We start from the raw sequence: 15,457 nt of genomic DNA, 5'->3' as shown, positions 1-15,457 counted from the left end.
ATAAGAAATGGATGGATTATATGTCATTATTTTCTAAAGCCAATTCATGAATCATCAAGTCTCCTTTCCATCAAGAAACAAAATAACACCACTAAACGAGAAATCAAGCATGGGTATATAGCCAAGTCAATCAGAGGATGTTACACTTCTTAGGCAGACCGCAAGGGCCGCCCTCATTGTCCTTCTCTGACTTCTTCGCTTCAGAGCTGTTCTGCTTCTCCGTTTTGGGTGTAGTTGTCTGTTGCTGAGCAGGCTTGGCTTGAGACTCAACTTCGGTGCTTCCATGTAGTCACGCGAAGTTGACACGAGAGACGTGCTCATAGAAGGACTTGCCCTGAGTCTCAGCGATCTCGAGCTCAAGTTTGGTGGGCTGGCGAGAGCCATCGGCACCCTAGAGACACAGTTAGCCATAACCCTACATCGCCATTGAAGAAATAAAACGCACAGCAAAGGTACCAGCGCCCCAGGCGCTACCACCGTGGATCTCTTCGAGGTTGGAGAGGAGAGGGAAGGCAGTCTTGTAGCCAAGAGGAACGTAGAGGAAACCGTGATGGGTGAGGGTGCTCATGGCAGCGATCGCAGTGGACTCCTGGCCACCACCAAGGGTACCTGTGGAGACGAACAGGCCAGCGTACCTGGATAGAGATGTCAATGACTTCCATTACTTCCCCGCTGTTCGTGTTACCTACTTGCCGAAGAAACCACCAGTAGCCCAGATACCACCAGTGCGGTCCCAGAAGGCCTTCCACTGGGCAGGGAAGTTACCATAACGGGTAGGGATACCGAAGAGAACGGCATCGTACTCCAGAAGCTGCTCGGGCTTCTCTAGAGTGGGGACAGAGGACTTGGGAGGAGCGTGCATCTTGGCAAGGACCTCCTCAGGCAGGGTCTCCTGGATCTGGTAGAGGTCGGCATTACCACCGGCGGCCTGAATACCCTTGAGTTCAGCCTGGGCCAGCTTCTCAACGTGGCCGTACATGGAGTACTATAGCAAAACCATTCGTTAGTATATGCTCCACAGGTTGCGGGTAAAGCAATGCAACTGAATGACGTACGAAGACGATGGCGATCTTGGGAGCCATTGTGACTGTTTGGGCTTCAATTGGAAGATAAAATGAGAAGAGTGAGAAGTTTGGTATGTATTTGAGTCTGAAAGGATATAAGTATTAGACGGACAGACAAAATACTTTATAAGAATCGGAGGAGGGGGATTAGTTAATTCTAGCTATGGGAGCTCTATGCTTTTGTCATCGATTACAGATGCGATTGACTATTGCTGATTGGCCAATGCAGACAATCCGTGGATCCTCCCCATTTTGCTCGTCCTTAGTACCGTCTTACAGAGACTTGACAAATGCGCGGGCTGCGGGTATGGTACGTCTGATGCCTCAACCACGGCTTAAGCAGCTTTTTTGGACTGCAGGCTCCAGCGTCTCTCTGCCTCGCAAGTTACTGGAGGGGGTTTCGGATTTACGGAATACAAAGGATCATACTCGCTGCAAAGCAGGCTAATTTCGTGATCTACCGGCTCGATTTGCCACACAAGTGTACGACATCAGCGTAGAGTTGGTCTTGGTCGAAAGTCATGGAAGTGTACGGAGACTGGTCTTTCCGCATCTACTCCGTCTCCGCATACCGTGTACCCAGATCTCACCAAACACTCTCCTGTCTCAGCCATAAACAGCCATAAACAATCTATTGCAAAAGAACTAGTTTTCATTCTTTTTTATTTCTTAGCCAGACTTTGACTAACTAATATTTGGACGACACCCCGTGTAAGTTCAACAGAGCATAGTAGGCTGGTATAGCGCTATCTTGATAAACTTGCAACCGTAGATATACAAGGCTAGTGCTGACATTACATGGTGTGCATGAGGACACGCCAAGGTCTTGGTTCAGTATCAAGTCGAAGGAGCCAGCAGAAGCAAGTGCGATGAAAGTCTCCTGAGAATCATTGACCACCCGCGCTTCTGAGGACCGTCGCATAGCAGTCTAACTTGTTTCGAGAACTAATGCAGTCGATCCACGACCTCTCAATCGTTAAACATACTTCGTATTCAAGGGAGGTATCAGCAACAGCTATATACCGACAAGGAGGTTGTTTCGCAATGCAGTAACAGCGTCTGCCATGGTCAGAGTCCTAGCGTCCGATATTCGAAGGGTGTACAGCATTAGTCGGTGGTATCAAGATTCGCTATTCCACTTGGAATGTCCTTTCCGCTCAATATGTTCCGACGCTGCTTGTGTAACTGATAAGCTTGACATGCAAGTCCATGCTACATAATGGGCTCAGATATTCGAATCCGACGCATGAAGCGCTTATATCCTCAGAAGAACGTGCTTCTTCCGCGTAGACTGAATAACCGGTCAACGGGAGTGAAGCCGGTTAGCCGGACGAACGTTGTTTGAGTCAGGTAGACTTCGAGTATATGTGAGATCCAGTCACCGTAGCCGTGTAGATTAGCCTCGTCCTCTGCCGCGATATCGGCCGCGCATCCCAAAGCCTCCGCGTCCACGTTCGTTCCTCCATTCACGCTCTCTTTCCCGTTCCCTCTCCTGCTCTTCGCGGATCAGGTTTCTTTCATGCTCCAATTCTTCTTCCGTCTTCTCTACTCGTATTGTTGGCTTGGGTAGATTCTCCGACCACCGAGGATGGGCGTTCGCACAGTTTGGCCCTTCAGGACAAAATCCAGCAACATAGTATGGGCAGAGGCGACGACGAACATGCCGTTTCGCGCACAACGGGCCCAGTGGACAGAATCCCTGGTCGTAATGCTCGCACGGAGGAAGGCGCGCCTGCTCCCGGACATGCTGGTACAGGCAGTCGTCCCCATTAGGACAATACCCAGACCGGGAGAAGGATTGGCATTCTGGCATGCGCCGGAGATTGTATTCGTGGAGATATTCACACTTCATGCCCTTTTTGCAGAGGCCTTTGAGGAAGTGCTTGCAGACAAGTGACCCATGTGTGGTTGAAGGCGCCAAACCGGAGGCCGTGGTCGTGGATGTGGTTACTCGCGACGGTGTCGGATGTCGGTCTGGACAAGCAGGGCCCAATGGGCAGTGGCCTTCGCTGTAGGCTTTGCATACGGGAACGTCGGTGACGAGGCCGAAGCCATAGCTCTTTCGTAGGAAAGGGACGAAGGAGAATCGATCGAAACCCGGTTCTCGAGTGCGATCCGTAGACACAAGCTGGGACGCAACATGACCAACGTCGACAGCCATGATTTCGAATCAGCGTGATGTTATACGTCTTACAACTGAGCTCTGACAGGAAGGGCAAGTCTGTTAAAACTGCAGCAATTGACTATCCGTCGAGCTTGACGCGGTCAAGAAATGCTGACATATGGGGAAAGCGGTGTCACCAAACGGCAGCTGGTCGTTTATTATGGGAAAACATGGACCCACACTGTCCTCACTGCTCACCGCTTAGCGACCTTACGCCCAAGGACTGCACAGTTTAGGTACTCTTGTGGCACACCACTGGTACATTAGAGACCGGCGCAGTATTTGGAAGAATTGGATGGCTTCCAATATCTTTTTACATAATTCTGCATCTTCCAAGCACATTGCAATTCACAATGCGGGGCAGAGCATTGAGAGAGGCAATGCACCTTTGTGGTTGCTCTAATGAGTTGGGCAGGCAGAACTATTAGTCAATTTGTTACTGATGACTTCGTTAAAGCAACAAGCTGCAGTGAACGTATTCAAGTATTCAAGTACTCAAGTCTTGAAGAGAGGACGAAGCAATGATCGCAGGGAATCCTCCACGCAGATTAAGAAAGAAACACGCAAAAAGAATACTAGGTCTAAAGAAGTCAAGGCAGGGTCAGGGAAAGACAATCCCCTAGCTCTCTCCAGAACGTCAACCTTGTCTGCTCAGTATTTCTGATCCAATCGACCAGCCGCGGCCCAAATCTTATGAAGCTAGGATCTTCTGATCTTCATACTGTATTTCGCATCTCGCTGCCTTGCAACTACCCAAGCCCTCTTCGGCCCTATCGCTTGGGTGCCTGGATATTGAAAAAGCAAGTGACAAGCCTCGTTGACGACCCACATGAGGCTAGTTCGCTTCTTTTCTTTGCTATCATATCGCCACCACGCTCGTTCTACTCGACGCTCACCGGCGGACTAGAACGGTGTCTTTGGGCCGACGGGGCTTTCCAGGAGTTTTCAGTTGCTTCAAGCCAGCTTTGACGATTAGATGAGATACCAAGGCTCCTGGTTGAACTGGTTGAAGAAAAGAGACATTTACAAAGGCATAGCCGACCTCTACAATGCTAGGGGACATTTGTAACCAAAATAGAAACCAGGGCGAACCGCCCCGGGGCGGGGTGCTGCTGAGCTCAGGCCCTCAGTAACGCGCGTGCGCATGCTCACCAGAAGAAAGAGACAGCAAATGACCGACTTGCTATTACGTTCAGCGTCCACGGGTCACGATGATGCGGAGCCGTCAGGATCTGCGTATCGACCGGACTGGAACGGTGCTATGGAGACGTATAGTAATTTCGTAGCAGCGCTTGCAGAGGCGGGGAAGTCGTATACGACATGGGGAAAGCACATTTGAGCAAAGTCTGCATTGCAGCGCGTCGACAGATCTCAGGATGACATTCTCTTTTCAGCTGAAACTTTAGAGCCCGATTGCTTTCCCCAATAAGGCTTTTTGTGTTATTGCATCGTTTCCCGTGATTTCCAGAGCAAAAGCAAAGCAATAAGCACCACTTTTTAACCTCAACCACCACACGTGACGCTGCTCTCAATCAAGCAACTGCTCCTTTGCTTTCACCCTCATCTCATTTTTCCTCTCTTTCTTGTTTGTTGGCAACTGACCCTAGCATAGTTTTCTCTTATTCGTCTTCATTATCACCGACCCCAAAAGGCTCCGGTTCTGCCACTATATTCATGTTTTCCGGCTCTATTTTTCCCCACTGGCGCCGTAAAGCCGCAGAACGCTTCAGTGGCAGCTCCTCGGAGATTCCTTTCTTCTTGAATGCAGCATACTATCCGAACTGGCGCATATATCGGAAGCAACCTCCTTCATCGCTCAGATTGGGATTCATCTCCCATATCTTTTACGCTTTTGCCTGGTATATACTAGCCATGCATCACCTGCGGATGCCGAATCCGCAGTAGAAATCAGATTGTTAACCAACCTTATTTGTCTCATTTAGGGTCAAAGAAGACGGCACGGTCTATGTATATCTCCCACTCCTTTAATTGAGGATACGGTCGACACAGGGCGTGCTGACCAAGGTCGATATCAGTTGAGTGATGAGTGGGCAGACACGCAGATGCCCGTCGACGGCACAACTGGTTGTCTTCGGGCATTCGCGCAGCTGAAACCGCAGTATTCCAAGTTGAAACTTATACTCTCAATAGGAGGGGGTGGCAAGGGAAGTGAGAATTTTGCTGCAGTGGCTCGGAGCAAGTCTTGTACAGAAACGTTTGCGCAGTCCGCAAAGCGACTAGTAGACGAATTCGGCCTTGACGGTATTGACGGTGCGTTTTCCCCCTCGGATCACGCGCTGTGCTAATTTTTGTGGTAAGTGGACTGGGAACACCCCGCAGATTCGCAGCAAGGACAGGACTACGTCCGTCTTCTTGCTAGGTTGCGAGAATATTTCCCACCGCCATATGTATTAGCAACGTGCCTCCCCGCAGGCCAGTGGGCACTGCAGCACATTGACCTCAAAAAAGCGCAAATGTATGTTGACATGATCAATATCATGGGATACGATTTCGCCGGGCCGTGGGGAAGCGAAACCGGACACCACGCCCAGTTGTATAGTCCTTCATACGGTTCAGGCGTATCATGCCAGTCGGCCGTAGAGTATGTTCTCGGGCAGGGCGTCCATCGCAAGAAACTCCTCCTAGGTATCCCTGCCTATGGCCGGTCGTTTCTCGGCAGTGACAATATCGGACAGCGATATGCAGGCTGCGGTGGCGAAGATGGAGTATTCGATTACTGCGAGCTCCCGCGCCCAGGTGCGACGGAGTATCATGACGAAGAGGTTGCAGCAGCGTACTGCGTCGGCGGGGATGGTGGGTTCGTAACGTACGACACGCCGAAGACTGTTCAGCAGAAGGCGAGGTTCGTAACCCGAGAGCAGCTGGGAGGATTATTCTACTGGCATATTGGGGGGGACACTCGAGGCCCACGGAGTCTCATCGAGACGGGGTATAACACGCTGCATGAAATGTAGATCTAAGGCTGGATGAGCATGCAGCTGAAGGGAACGAAGGGGGATGGAAAGGTAATAAAAGGACAAAATGGTGCGGCTCATTTGTTCATTCTTTGTTAATCGCCAACTTCATTCTCGGTTAGTGTGAGCATCAAATGTACAAGTAGTACGGTCTTTCGTGGGTGAAACAGATATCCCATCCTTATAAGCTTGAAGGAATGAAGGATGGATGGATTGATAAGCTTGCAGGAATCTGGCGGCACACGACTCAGATAAGAGACATCTGGGCCTTTTTATAGGTATACAAAGACTCTCTCGCAAGGTGCTTATCTAGCCCAATAAAAGGTAAGAGCAAAGAAGAAACGAAGTCTGTGCGTTCGTCAAAAGACTAATTAAATTGTTTCTCTCCCCTTCGATGGAGGTGACTCATTCCTTTGCCGGGATAATAGGTCGGCCATGTCGTACTAAGGGGTCACCTCATTTCTGCAGCGGTGTCGTTAGCACGGTCGGTGGTGTCAATCAAAGAGACTCGCAAACCACAGTATACTCGCTATAGAATATTCGATCTCTGGCATATTTGGTGTCTGCGATGTCGTCTCATATACACCGTAGTGCCAGAGACTATACTGAGTAGATACACAAAAATATCGGCAGCTATTCATCATCTTCCATGATATCTACTGGATATATACAGATTATTATACCATATCTCATCAAATCACATCATAAGCCCTGGGCAGTCGGGAATCAAACAGCAACCTTCCCAAACACCGCCCTAATTTCTTCAGTGCCCTTCCCTCCCTGGGCCAACAGCAATCCCAACAAAATCCTCGACTTAGCTGGGTTCAGGAACCCGCTCGAAATACCCCCCTCAGCCGAATACGGCACCTCTCCGTTTCCTGTCCTAGTACTCTGCACGATCGGAACTCCCTGGTTGCTGATAATATCATCAATAGCCGTCGAGAAGGCGGTATCGACACTCCCAGCACCAGATCCTGCGATAACAACGCCCTTCGCGCCGTTCTCAATGCTTGAGTAGAGCGTGTCGTTTGTCATGTCCTGGAAGGAGTAGAGGATGTCGACGCGCGGGATGGAGGTGACGTTGGACACATCGACAGTCGTCTTCCCACTTGGCTGCACGGCCGGGTAATAGAAGAACGGAGTGTTCGAGATAATGGCACCCAGGTACCCCATTTCCACAGCCTTGAATGTATCCATCGTATTGGCGTTTGTCTTGGACACGTAGTAAGCGGAGGCGATGCGGTCGTTCATGACGACCATCGCGCCCCTGTTCCTTGCCTCTTTCGTGCTCGCCACAGTAACGGCCTGCAGGAGATTATAGGGCCCATCGGCAGAGATGGCTGTTGCGGGCCGCATGGCGCCCACGATGACAATAGGCTTCCCGCAGTTGACTGTTGCGTCGAGGAAGAAGGCCGTTTCCTCAAGGGTGTCAGTGCCGTGGGTGACGACTGCGCCAGCCATGGATGGGTCCTCGCAGACAACTTTGTTGAGACGGTGCGCCATCTCTAGCAGGATGGTGGAGGTGACGTCTGGGCTACCGACGTTGGAGATCTGCACGCCGGCGATGTTGGCGACGGAGAGCATTTCGGGGACGGCGTCGATGAGGGTCTGGATTCCGAGGGCGCCCGCCTGGTAGCCTGTTGTTGCAGTGTTAGAGGCGGCCGAGCCGGCGATTGTGCCGCCTGTTGTTGCTATTGTTTAGTTTGCTGTTTGCTGAAGGGGGTTGGAAAGAGATGGGAAAGTGAAGGGACGGTCATACCTGTTGCGAAGATGGTTACATTAGGAAGTGTGGTGTTCATCTGGGTGAAGTTCAGCCCGTTGCTGTTGGTAAAGGCGTAGGTTGTGTTGGAGGTAGTGTCCTCGCGAGTGTATAGGACCGGCGAGGCCTGGCTGAGGGTAGCCAGAGCTGCCACTGCAAGGGCTTTGACACGGAGACCCATGATTTGCGTATAGTATCAAACGCTCTCCCAAAGGCAAGAAGGCTGAATCTGTATAGTAGCATATCCATCTTTCGGCCGTCATAAAGGGCTTTATATACGAATGGCTTGTAGTAAGCTCGGAGCTCAATCGGACCAGCGCCAACCGTTGCCTGTCTAGCTTGGAGTAAGCCAGACTGTCTGATATCGTCTCCACGACGACAAAAGAGGAAGCTAAGAGGAGCTGATAGAGCGATAAGCCGCAAATTCAAACCGTGAGCCTGGGCAATAAGTCGGATGGGGTAGTGCTCCAAGTTCTCAGGAAGAGATTAAGGGCCAAGTGGACCGCCAAGGAAGAGTATGGGCTTCTTATCAGACACGATCTAGATAACGAGTCAGATTCGGAGATAAACGGCGCCGGGCATTGTATTATTTTTATTCAGTAGTCACAGCAACAGTGGTGATAGAAAGAAGTAGTCACAGAATTGAATAAAGCCCTCCCGGGAATCGCAATCTCATACATAGTGGTATCAACCGTCATCCGGTCATATCGGAACATTATTACAACAAGCCACAACGGACAAAGAAGGGAAAACGGATATCATGAAAGCCACCCATCAGATAACACCCGCGCATGTTGAGTCAGTGTTTGGCAGCACTGTATCTAGCTATTACGCGAGCGTTGCCGTAAGGTTGAGGTCGATGGTGAGCACATTGGCCGCTAATGCTTTGGTGAAATACGGGATTTCCTGTCCATTGTACACGCTCGAGTTGCCGACGATGCGTAGAGGAATGACTCTCTCGCCAGCTAGGACCATGGAGAACAGAAGATCCTGGTCCATGTTGCCGAGCATCTCGACAGTGTTGTCGCCGGGCTTGAGCACCAGGTCGTTCAGGAATGATTGGCCAAGAGAGGTTCCGTTCTGAAGCGAGACGTCCAAAGTCAGGTTGCCCTGATGATCAGTTAGCAGGACAGGCCAGGGACGATTGTACTTGAGGAGTCAGCATACCATGTCCAACTGCAACACGGAGGGGTTGGGAATGTAGACGGAGCCGACGGCGTTGTTGCCGTCGTTACGGTCGTCGACCATTTCGAGAGACTTGATGTCGAAGCCGTCGAGCTTGTTGAGCCCTGTGCGTATTCAGTACATGACCACCAGCAAAAATCGGTTAACTCCAGCTCACCCTTCATAGTGACCGTCTTATTGTAGTCGACGTCAATTGTCGGCAGGCCTCCCTGCTTCAAGCGAGGCTCGCCATAAACGTTCAAGTGGAACTCCTCACTCATCATGACCGCCGTCGCGAAATCCCCAAAAGCCCCCGCATCAGTCAAGTCCAGCCACTGGTCAACATTCACCACGGCGCCGTCATCGGCCTTGACTTGAGGGACCTTGACCGTTGCAAACACGGGCGAGCCGAGAAGACTGACGTCGGCATCGAACTCGAAGATCTTGGGGTGGAACATGCTGTCGCTGCCAATAACCTGTCTCTGGGTAAGATGGAACCCATCGGGGGAAGGATCGCTGATTTGCATGGACTCGACGGTAAGCGTCGAGTCATCGATATCGTGCTGGGCGATGTTCGGGTAGCCGACATAGACGCTGCAAGACATGGTCAATACCGAGGGCAATTGAGACTTGGAGTAGTGCACACTTACACTGGAAGCACAACGACCAAGACCACCACAATAAAAGCGATGAGGTGCGCCCACCACCATTTCTTGAAATGGGCCTTGACGCGAGCGCCGAAGCTGGGTTTCGCGCTCGTTCCCACGGGGACTTCTTCAACAGCAGCTTTGTCGGCCATCTTGTTCAGGTACTCGGGACAGCAGGAGCACTCGTTCTAGCCACACCCAATCCAGTCACTCTGCGGCTCAGCGGCGTGAGGATTGCTCGTGGGACATACAATGGTGGATGTGTTACTAACGAGGTCTAGCGAGGTCTGAACCAACGGTCAGTTACTCAGATCGACGATAAGGAACGGATAGGGCTGGATGAAGTCAAAATGTTATACCTATCTCACCACTGAAACTCTGCAGACTTGCAAGCTTGCAGGCTCTGGAAATCCCGCGCAAATAAAAAGACTAGAATAAAAGAAAGATTTAACGAAAGACTGCAACGGAAGCTCGGAGGCACCGCAATCACGGGGACTAGGAGTCGAGCACTATTTTAGACGACCCGGGGGAGAGTCTGGTAGGAGAGACAATAAATTGGCTAAACGAGACTCGATGGATCCCAAGCATTTTATCTCTTCGTCTGGCAGCAAGGGCAGAGGGGGCGGAAGGCGATCACATGTGGCCACTGACGGCAGTCTCATTCTCATCAAGCACCGCGGGTCTTTGCTGGTGGAGCGAGCAAGGGTTCATCTTGGTAACCTTCTTAACCTTCTTAGCAACCTGCAACAATGGATCTTGTTCGCAACAGGAAAGGGGCCACTGAGCCACTGAGCCACTGGGCCACTGGGCCACTGTCACGAGCAAGGGCGACAGCAATTTCAGTCGTAGTGCCTCTTATCAGTGGGAACGTCGATTGCTAGGCTGAAGCAGAGCCCGGGATATAAAGCCTCGGTGAGCCCGCTGAAACAATCAGTCCAAGGATCTACTTTGACAGGCCATCCATGCAGCCATCCATGCATCCACGCCTGCGACAAGCATTATCCTAAAGCTATGAAACTCGACCGAATCGACCGAGACGAGCCGAGGCGCGTCACCAAAAAAGAAATAAGAAACAGTCCCCGGCAGCCGTTATCATTGTCTCCCGCATGAATCCTGAATCCTGATTCCTGAAGCGGCCGTCCAATATTACCGTTCAGGCAAGGGGCCGCCAATGGAAGAGACCTGCGTCTCTGGCGAAAGGGCACTGCTGGGAAACAAGTCCAGCCCAGCCTAGGATGGAGGCGGTTCCCCAAGTTACCCCATGTTGATCCAGTCTTGGCGCCCGTTCCAGCTTCTCATTGGGCGGAGCATCCCCAAGCAGAGTGCCTGGACTGTGTGGGAGTAAGAGCGGCTAGTCCAGTAGTATAGCACTAGCCCAAGGGCCGTTGTCAGGCTGCGCATGGAAGCGAATGAGAAAGCACGCGATGGCCGGGGGGAAAGTGCAGGTGGCGACCGGCTTCGCCTGTGGTCCAGTTAACGGGACTGGTCGAGGTCGCCGCCGTACAACACGAGACGACTAGCCAGTGCGACCCTGTCCGTGCAGCAGACCAGTCGGTCCGGGCCAATGCAGTTTCTGGCGCCTTTGGCTGTTTCTGGCCACACCTCCGTCGCTAGCCCTGAACGAGGGAACCACTGCGACAATTGCGACTACTGCGCCCACGGCGCCCACGGCGACCCGATTAATATCCGAGAGTAAGAGTCCCGTCGATGCGTTCGCAGGCCAGTTCAGGAACGATCGGGTTTCAAGACCCCCCCTCTCCAAAGTGAGACTCGCGGGGTTTAATTGCAGGTCGAATTTCCGGGAAGGGGCTTGATGGCCCTGTGAATCGATGAATTCAGACAAAGCGGGAGCATCCGACTGTCAAGGCTGACTAAACAAAGCCTGATGACAACCCCGGATCTCCACATATGCAAGTGGAAATGAGACACGTACATCACTGGAAGGGTCGGGGCAATGCCAGCTGAAATTCATAAGGAGTGAGTATCGTGGAGTATCCACTTCCATCTTCCTATCTATGTATGACAGGTCTCGTGGCACGCCGACGGTGATATGCAGGAATGCATACCCCTGTACTGACTCAACGCCACAGATTTGAAGGTTTACTTAAAGTAGTTCAAGAGAAGGAAAAGTAGTTCATCGATGCTAAATGCCCAATGCGCAATGCACAATTTCGTCAGTATCATTGAGTACTAGCTAAGGAAGGCAACGAACGGTCCGCCACAGGAGGTGTATGCATAGAAAGAAGGAAAATAAATGGAAAGAGGGGCCGGGGCCATCCAGCAGAGAAGGGATATTAGAAGGGAACTAAATCATCACGCAGTGGTTAGATGAACGAAGGGTATCCAAGAAGCGAATTTTGATGCCCGCAAAAGTTTAAAGAAAAAGCAGTGATCCTGCTCAATGGTGAAGTCTTGCGATCGGAGAAAAAAAAAAAAAAAAAGAAAAAAAGAAAAGAAAAAAAAAAAAAAAGACGATCGCAGAATGTAAATGTACGAAACATGCTCAGTCGCTCATGGAACGTCCTAGAGTAGAGAAAGAGAAAGAAAAAAAAAAAAAAGAAGGAAAATTTAGAAGAGAAGGGGAAGGGAATAGAAGAGTGAAACAAGAATGAGAAATAAAAGTAGAGACGTGTAAAAGAGGAAATTGCAAGAAGCTGCGACAACCTCAGCGTTTCTGCTTGATGTTGTCGAATATCGCCTGTTCCCAATGCAATATGCAACCAAGACAAAGAACCATCTATGCTTCAGTGGTGTTGGACTTTTTGCGGTGGAAAAGACTGCGCGTTCGTGATTTGCTGCGTCCCTTTTTGTCGGGAGTGTGTGCATGGCGGCCCCGGCCTCGGGACCGCGTATCTGACCCATCATCTGACATGTACTTTTCTTTATAGATCCTGCGTTCAGTCAGTATCAGATGACAACGCAAAGCCTTGGCATCGAACTTACCAGCTGTTGCCAACCATGCTCATTCCCTTAGCTTCGGCCTCGCGGTAGAACTTGGCCGCCTTCTTCATGTCCTTTTTGCAGCCAATTCCTTCAGCATAACAGTAACCTGCTTCGGCGAGTGCATCAACGTCTCCCCATCGGCCGGCGGTTTCAAAACAACGCAAGGCGAGGGCTTTGTCTTGTTCGACTCCCCAACCATTCAGATGGCTTACACCGAGCTCGTAAACGCTCAAAGCGAATTGGGCGCGGTATTGCTTCTGCAGTTCCTTCGATTTGGCTGACACGTTCGGGTCGGATTCGGCAGATAGTTCTAGGCCGACAGAGTCCATGGCCTTGCGCAACCAACGCACACCCTCCTGCTGATTCGGCCGCATGCCCCAGCCATGTCGACAGGCTAGGGCATAGAGCAGCATTGCAACAGGGTGGTCTTGCTTTGCCGCAACTCGTAGATGATAAGTGGACTCGTTTAATGAGCCCTTTTCGTGGAGCTGAATGCCTTTTGCAACGTGCTCCTCCGCCGTTATCGCAGCAGAAGGAACAGCCGTCTTTGCGGTCTGCGGACGTAGTGTAGATGCAGAGTCTGCAGAAGACGTCGTTTCCGAGACATCATCATTTCTAGGCACTTCGGAACTCCGTGCTCGAGGGGAGACATTCTCAGGTTCAGACTTATCAGGTAATGGTGTAGTATTAGCTGATGATCTGGAAACCACCGGCGTCAGGAGTTTATCATCCGACGCCGGAGCCTCATATACCGATCTTGCTTTTTGCGGAGCTGGCGATTCTTGACGAGTTGATGAGGGGGAAGGTGTTCTGGCAGATTCCCGCGGCTCAGCAGTCTTCGGTCGCTGCTCAGGACTCTCAAACAGAGGTTCCTGCCATTCAAAATGGGGCGTCTGCAGGCCAGAGAAAACGACTGAATCCCTCGGCACTCCGCGTCCGCGCGGAAGGGTGTACTTAGTATATATGTACGACGAGACTGCTGATGAAGGCTCATCACTGGGCGTAGTGGGCATGTCCGAAGGCCCTGGCACAACAATGGGGCCAGGCTTATTACTGCGGTTCATCACGCCCTGGGTGTCGGCAGACGATTGTTCTGACATCCCAAGTCCAATAGGTGCAGAAAGACTCGTGCTGGATCTGCTCATAGGTCGTGAGAAATTGAAGGATGGTCGAGGAAGATGGCTGGAATTCGAGGCGTCGGAGCTTATGGATGGTGATCGAGGATGTGAACGGGCCGTTGAAGGCATAGGAGAATGCGGCATGGACATCGCGCTGGCGGAAGACAGTTTGCGCGAAGTCGAAAAAGTTGAGCCAGCGTTGGAGCTGTAGTCATCGTCCGAGCTTTCTGGTTGGAGGCGAGGACTGCTCGACGGCCGAAGCATAGGCGAAGCCGGGGGGGCTAGGCCGCGATTGATATTTAACCGGGAAGAAACAGAGTCGGTTGAAGAAGCCTTGCTCAGGCCAGGGGGTGCAACACCCGTAGGAGACGCAGCATAGAATCGGCGTGGCGCTTCCGTAGAAGCTTGAATCTGAACGTCCTCTTCTGGTGATTCAGCTCGCACCGCATCGAATTTGAAACATTCGTTATCAACCGCTGGGGAATGGGATTCGTTCTTCGGTGTCTCATCCTCGTCACCTGAATAGTTTTTCTCACTTGCGAGATGGGATACAGCGCTTAGCCGAGGGTGTTCTGATTGAGGACGGAATCGAGGTTCTTCTGGTTCGGGACGAGCTCTCTGGGTTGGTTGTCTCGCGAGCCCTCCTTCAGGTCTCTGGGCATCGTTAGACGACTGGGATCGAAAATAGCCAGGTCGAGGCCGGGACAATGATCGTGCAACGCTGGAAGGGGGCAGGCGACTCATGCGTCGATCCCTTCGCGCCGAGTCTTCCAGCTGGCGGGCCAGAAGCCGACCCTGAAATGCGAACGCATCTAGCGGGGATAGCGCCGGAGGGATTTCTCCATCGAAATGTTCGACGCGCGGCGAAGCGGCGCCGCTCCGGAACTTTTCATTAGAAGGCGAACGGTTTCCGAACTGCGGCCGGTAGGCCATTGTGGTACTGGGTCACCTTCGACTCGCACAGGGAGCGGACGTTCTCGCGGGCTTCCAGGGCGGAGTATTTATCCAGGCGTAGAGAACAATAAACTCATTCAACCGGGATCGTAACGGGTCGGCAAGTCAACGAGAGCGCATCAAGAACAAGAGCCAACAGTCGCAATGGTTGTAGCTTGAAGGGTCTGAATATTGGTGAGTGGCAGGCGTTGGTGGTATTTCAAGCTGAAAAGGGGGGGGGAAGAAAAGAAGAAGCGAAAGAACAACAAAAGATCAAAGGAGGGCGGAATTACTGAAGGAGTGACAGCCCAAGAGAAAGAGACGGCAGAGTTGGTCACCAGTGTCGGACAGTAGGTCAGGATCGGGTTGCAAGTTGAAGTGGTTGTAGTAAGGAGTGACAAGGCCGCAGTCCTTCTGTACAAGACTAAAAGTGGGCGGGCGATTAGATAGGAGATGCTAGATTCTGGGCCAGGACCAGCATCGCGCAGTGCCTGTGGAGAAATGGCAGTGGCAACTGGAAGGGAGAGATGAGCATCCAGAAGATTGTGCAGATGTGACAGTCTTGACAGACGACGGCAGAAGAACAATGGAACCAGGATGGAATTTTGACGCGCTCCTGGTGACGATTGACGATCGCCAACTCGACGGACAAAGGCGGGCTGATAATGTGGAGGAGTACCGCAATGTATT

At 51.6% G+C, this 15,457-nt stretch overlaps 6 protein-coding genes across 6 annotated transcripts, besides 1 other annotated feature; 1 reads left to right on the top strand and 5 right to left on the bottom strand.

Annotated features, from left to right (window-relative positions):
• Positions 1 to 15,457: part of a sequence feature (contig 1.6 484..266891(-1)) that runs on past both edges of the window.
• Positions 10 to 1,119, bottom strand: pst2 (putative NADH-quinone oxidoreductase Pst2). The gene is made up of 4 exons (XM_652809.2): positions 1,056 to 1,119; positions 690 to 985; positions 446 to 635; positions 10 to 391 (listed from the first exon to the last, which is right to left on the bottom strand). The coding sequence occupies exons 1-4, from the start codon at positions 1,080 to 1,082 to the stop codon at positions 290 to 292; spliced, it is 615 nt and encodes a 204-aa protein (XP_657901.1). The 5' UTR covers positions 1,083 to 1,119; the 3' UTR covers positions 10 to 289.
• On the bottom strand, positions 2,461 to 3,225 carry yth1 (cleavage polyadenylation factor RNA-binding subunit YTH1; the record flags this gene model as incomplete). The annotated part of the gene is made up of 1 exon (XM_652810.1): positions 2,461 to 3,225. One exon carries the CDS (start codon positions 3,223 to 3,225, stop codon positions 2,461 to 2,463), a length of 765 nt encoding a protein of 254 aa, XP_657902.1.
• On the top strand, positions 4,880 to 6,203 carry ANIA_00299 (glycoside hydrolase family 18 protein; the record flags this gene model as incomplete). Its single annotated transcript, XM_050610988.1, has 4 exons — positions 4,880 to 5,087; positions 5,172 to 5,196; positions 5,265 to 5,499; positions 5,548 to 6,203. Exons 1-4 carry the CDS (start codon positions 4,903 to 4,905, stop codon positions 6,201 to 6,203), a joined length of 1,101 nt encoding a protein of 366 aa, XP_050469262.1. The 5' UTR covers positions 4,880 to 4,902.
• Positions 6,696 to 8,143, bottom strand: ANIA_00300 (asparaginase ahrA; the record flags this gene model as incomplete). The annotated part of the gene is made up of 2 exons (XM_652812.2): positions 6,696 to 7,885; positions 7,963 to 8,143. The coding sequence occupies 2 exons, from the start codon at positions 8,141 to 8,143 to the stop codon at positions 6,930 to 6,932; spliced, it is 1,137 nt and encodes a 378-aa protein (XP_657904.1). The 3' UTR covers positions 6,696 to 6,929.
• ANIA_00301 (DUF3712 domain-containing protein) lies at positions 8,523 to 10,288 on the bottom strand. Its single transcript, XM_652813.2, has 5 exons — positions 10,133 to 10,288; positions 9,777 to 10,060; positions 9,305 to 9,720; positions 9,130 to 9,251; positions 8,523 to 9,072 (listed from the first exon to the last, which is right to left on the bottom strand). The coding sequence occupies exons 2-5, from the start codon at positions 9,923 to 9,925 to the stop codon at positions 8,791 to 8,793; spliced, it is 969 nt and encodes a 322-aa protein (XP_657905.1). The 5' UTR covers positions 9,926 to 10,060; positions 10,133 to 10,288; the 3' UTR covers positions 8,523 to 8,790.
• ANIA_00302 (uncharacterized protein) lies at positions 12,511 to 14,834 on the bottom strand (the record flags this gene model as incomplete). The annotated part of the gene is made up of 2 exons (XM_652814.2): positions 12,717 to 14,834; positions 12,511 to 12,664 (listed from the first exon to the last, which is right to left on the bottom strand). Exons 1-2 carry the CDS (start codon positions 14,765 to 14,767, stop codon positions 12,511 to 12,513), a joined length of 2,205 nt encoding a protein of 734 aa, XP_657906.1. The 5' UTR covers positions 14,768 to 14,834.

The sequence above is a fragment of the Aspergillus nidulans genome, chromosome VIII (assembly GCF_000011425.1).
Source record: "Aspergillus nidulans FGSC A4 chromosome VIII".
NCBI lineage: Eukaryota > Fungi > Ascomycota > Eurotiomycetes > Eurotiales > Aspergillaceae > Aspergillus > Aspergillus nidulans.
The sequence above is the reverse complement of the archived record's forward strand: the minus strand, read 5'-3'. Positions and strand labels throughout refer to the sequence as shown.

Bases quoted from the DNA above. Each gene is read 5' to 3' on its own strand.
- pst2 (XM_652809.2), bottom strand. From the start codon at position 1,082: ATGGCTCCCAAGATCGCCATCGTCTTC. The intron at 986-1,055 runs GTACGTCATTCA...GTTTTGCTATAG, and splicing joins CCAAGATCGCCATCGTCTTC to TACTCCATGTACGGCCACGT. The intron at 392-445 runs GTGCGTTTTATT...CTGTGTCTCTAG, and splicing joins GGGGCGCTGGTACCTTTGCT to GGTGCCGATGGCTCTCGCCA.
- ANIA_00301 (XM_652813.2), bottom strand. From the start codon at position 9,925: ATGGCCGACAAAGCTGCTGTTGAAGAAGTCCCCGTGGGAACGAGCGCG. The intron at 9,252-9,304 runs GTGAGCTGGAGT...GAATACGCACAG, and splicing joins TAAGACGGTCACTATGAAGG to GGCTCAACAAGCTCGACGGC. The intron at 9,073-9,129 runs GTATGCTGACTC...ACTGATCATCAG, and splicing joins CCGTGTTGCAGTTGGACATG to GGCAACCTGACTTTGGACGT.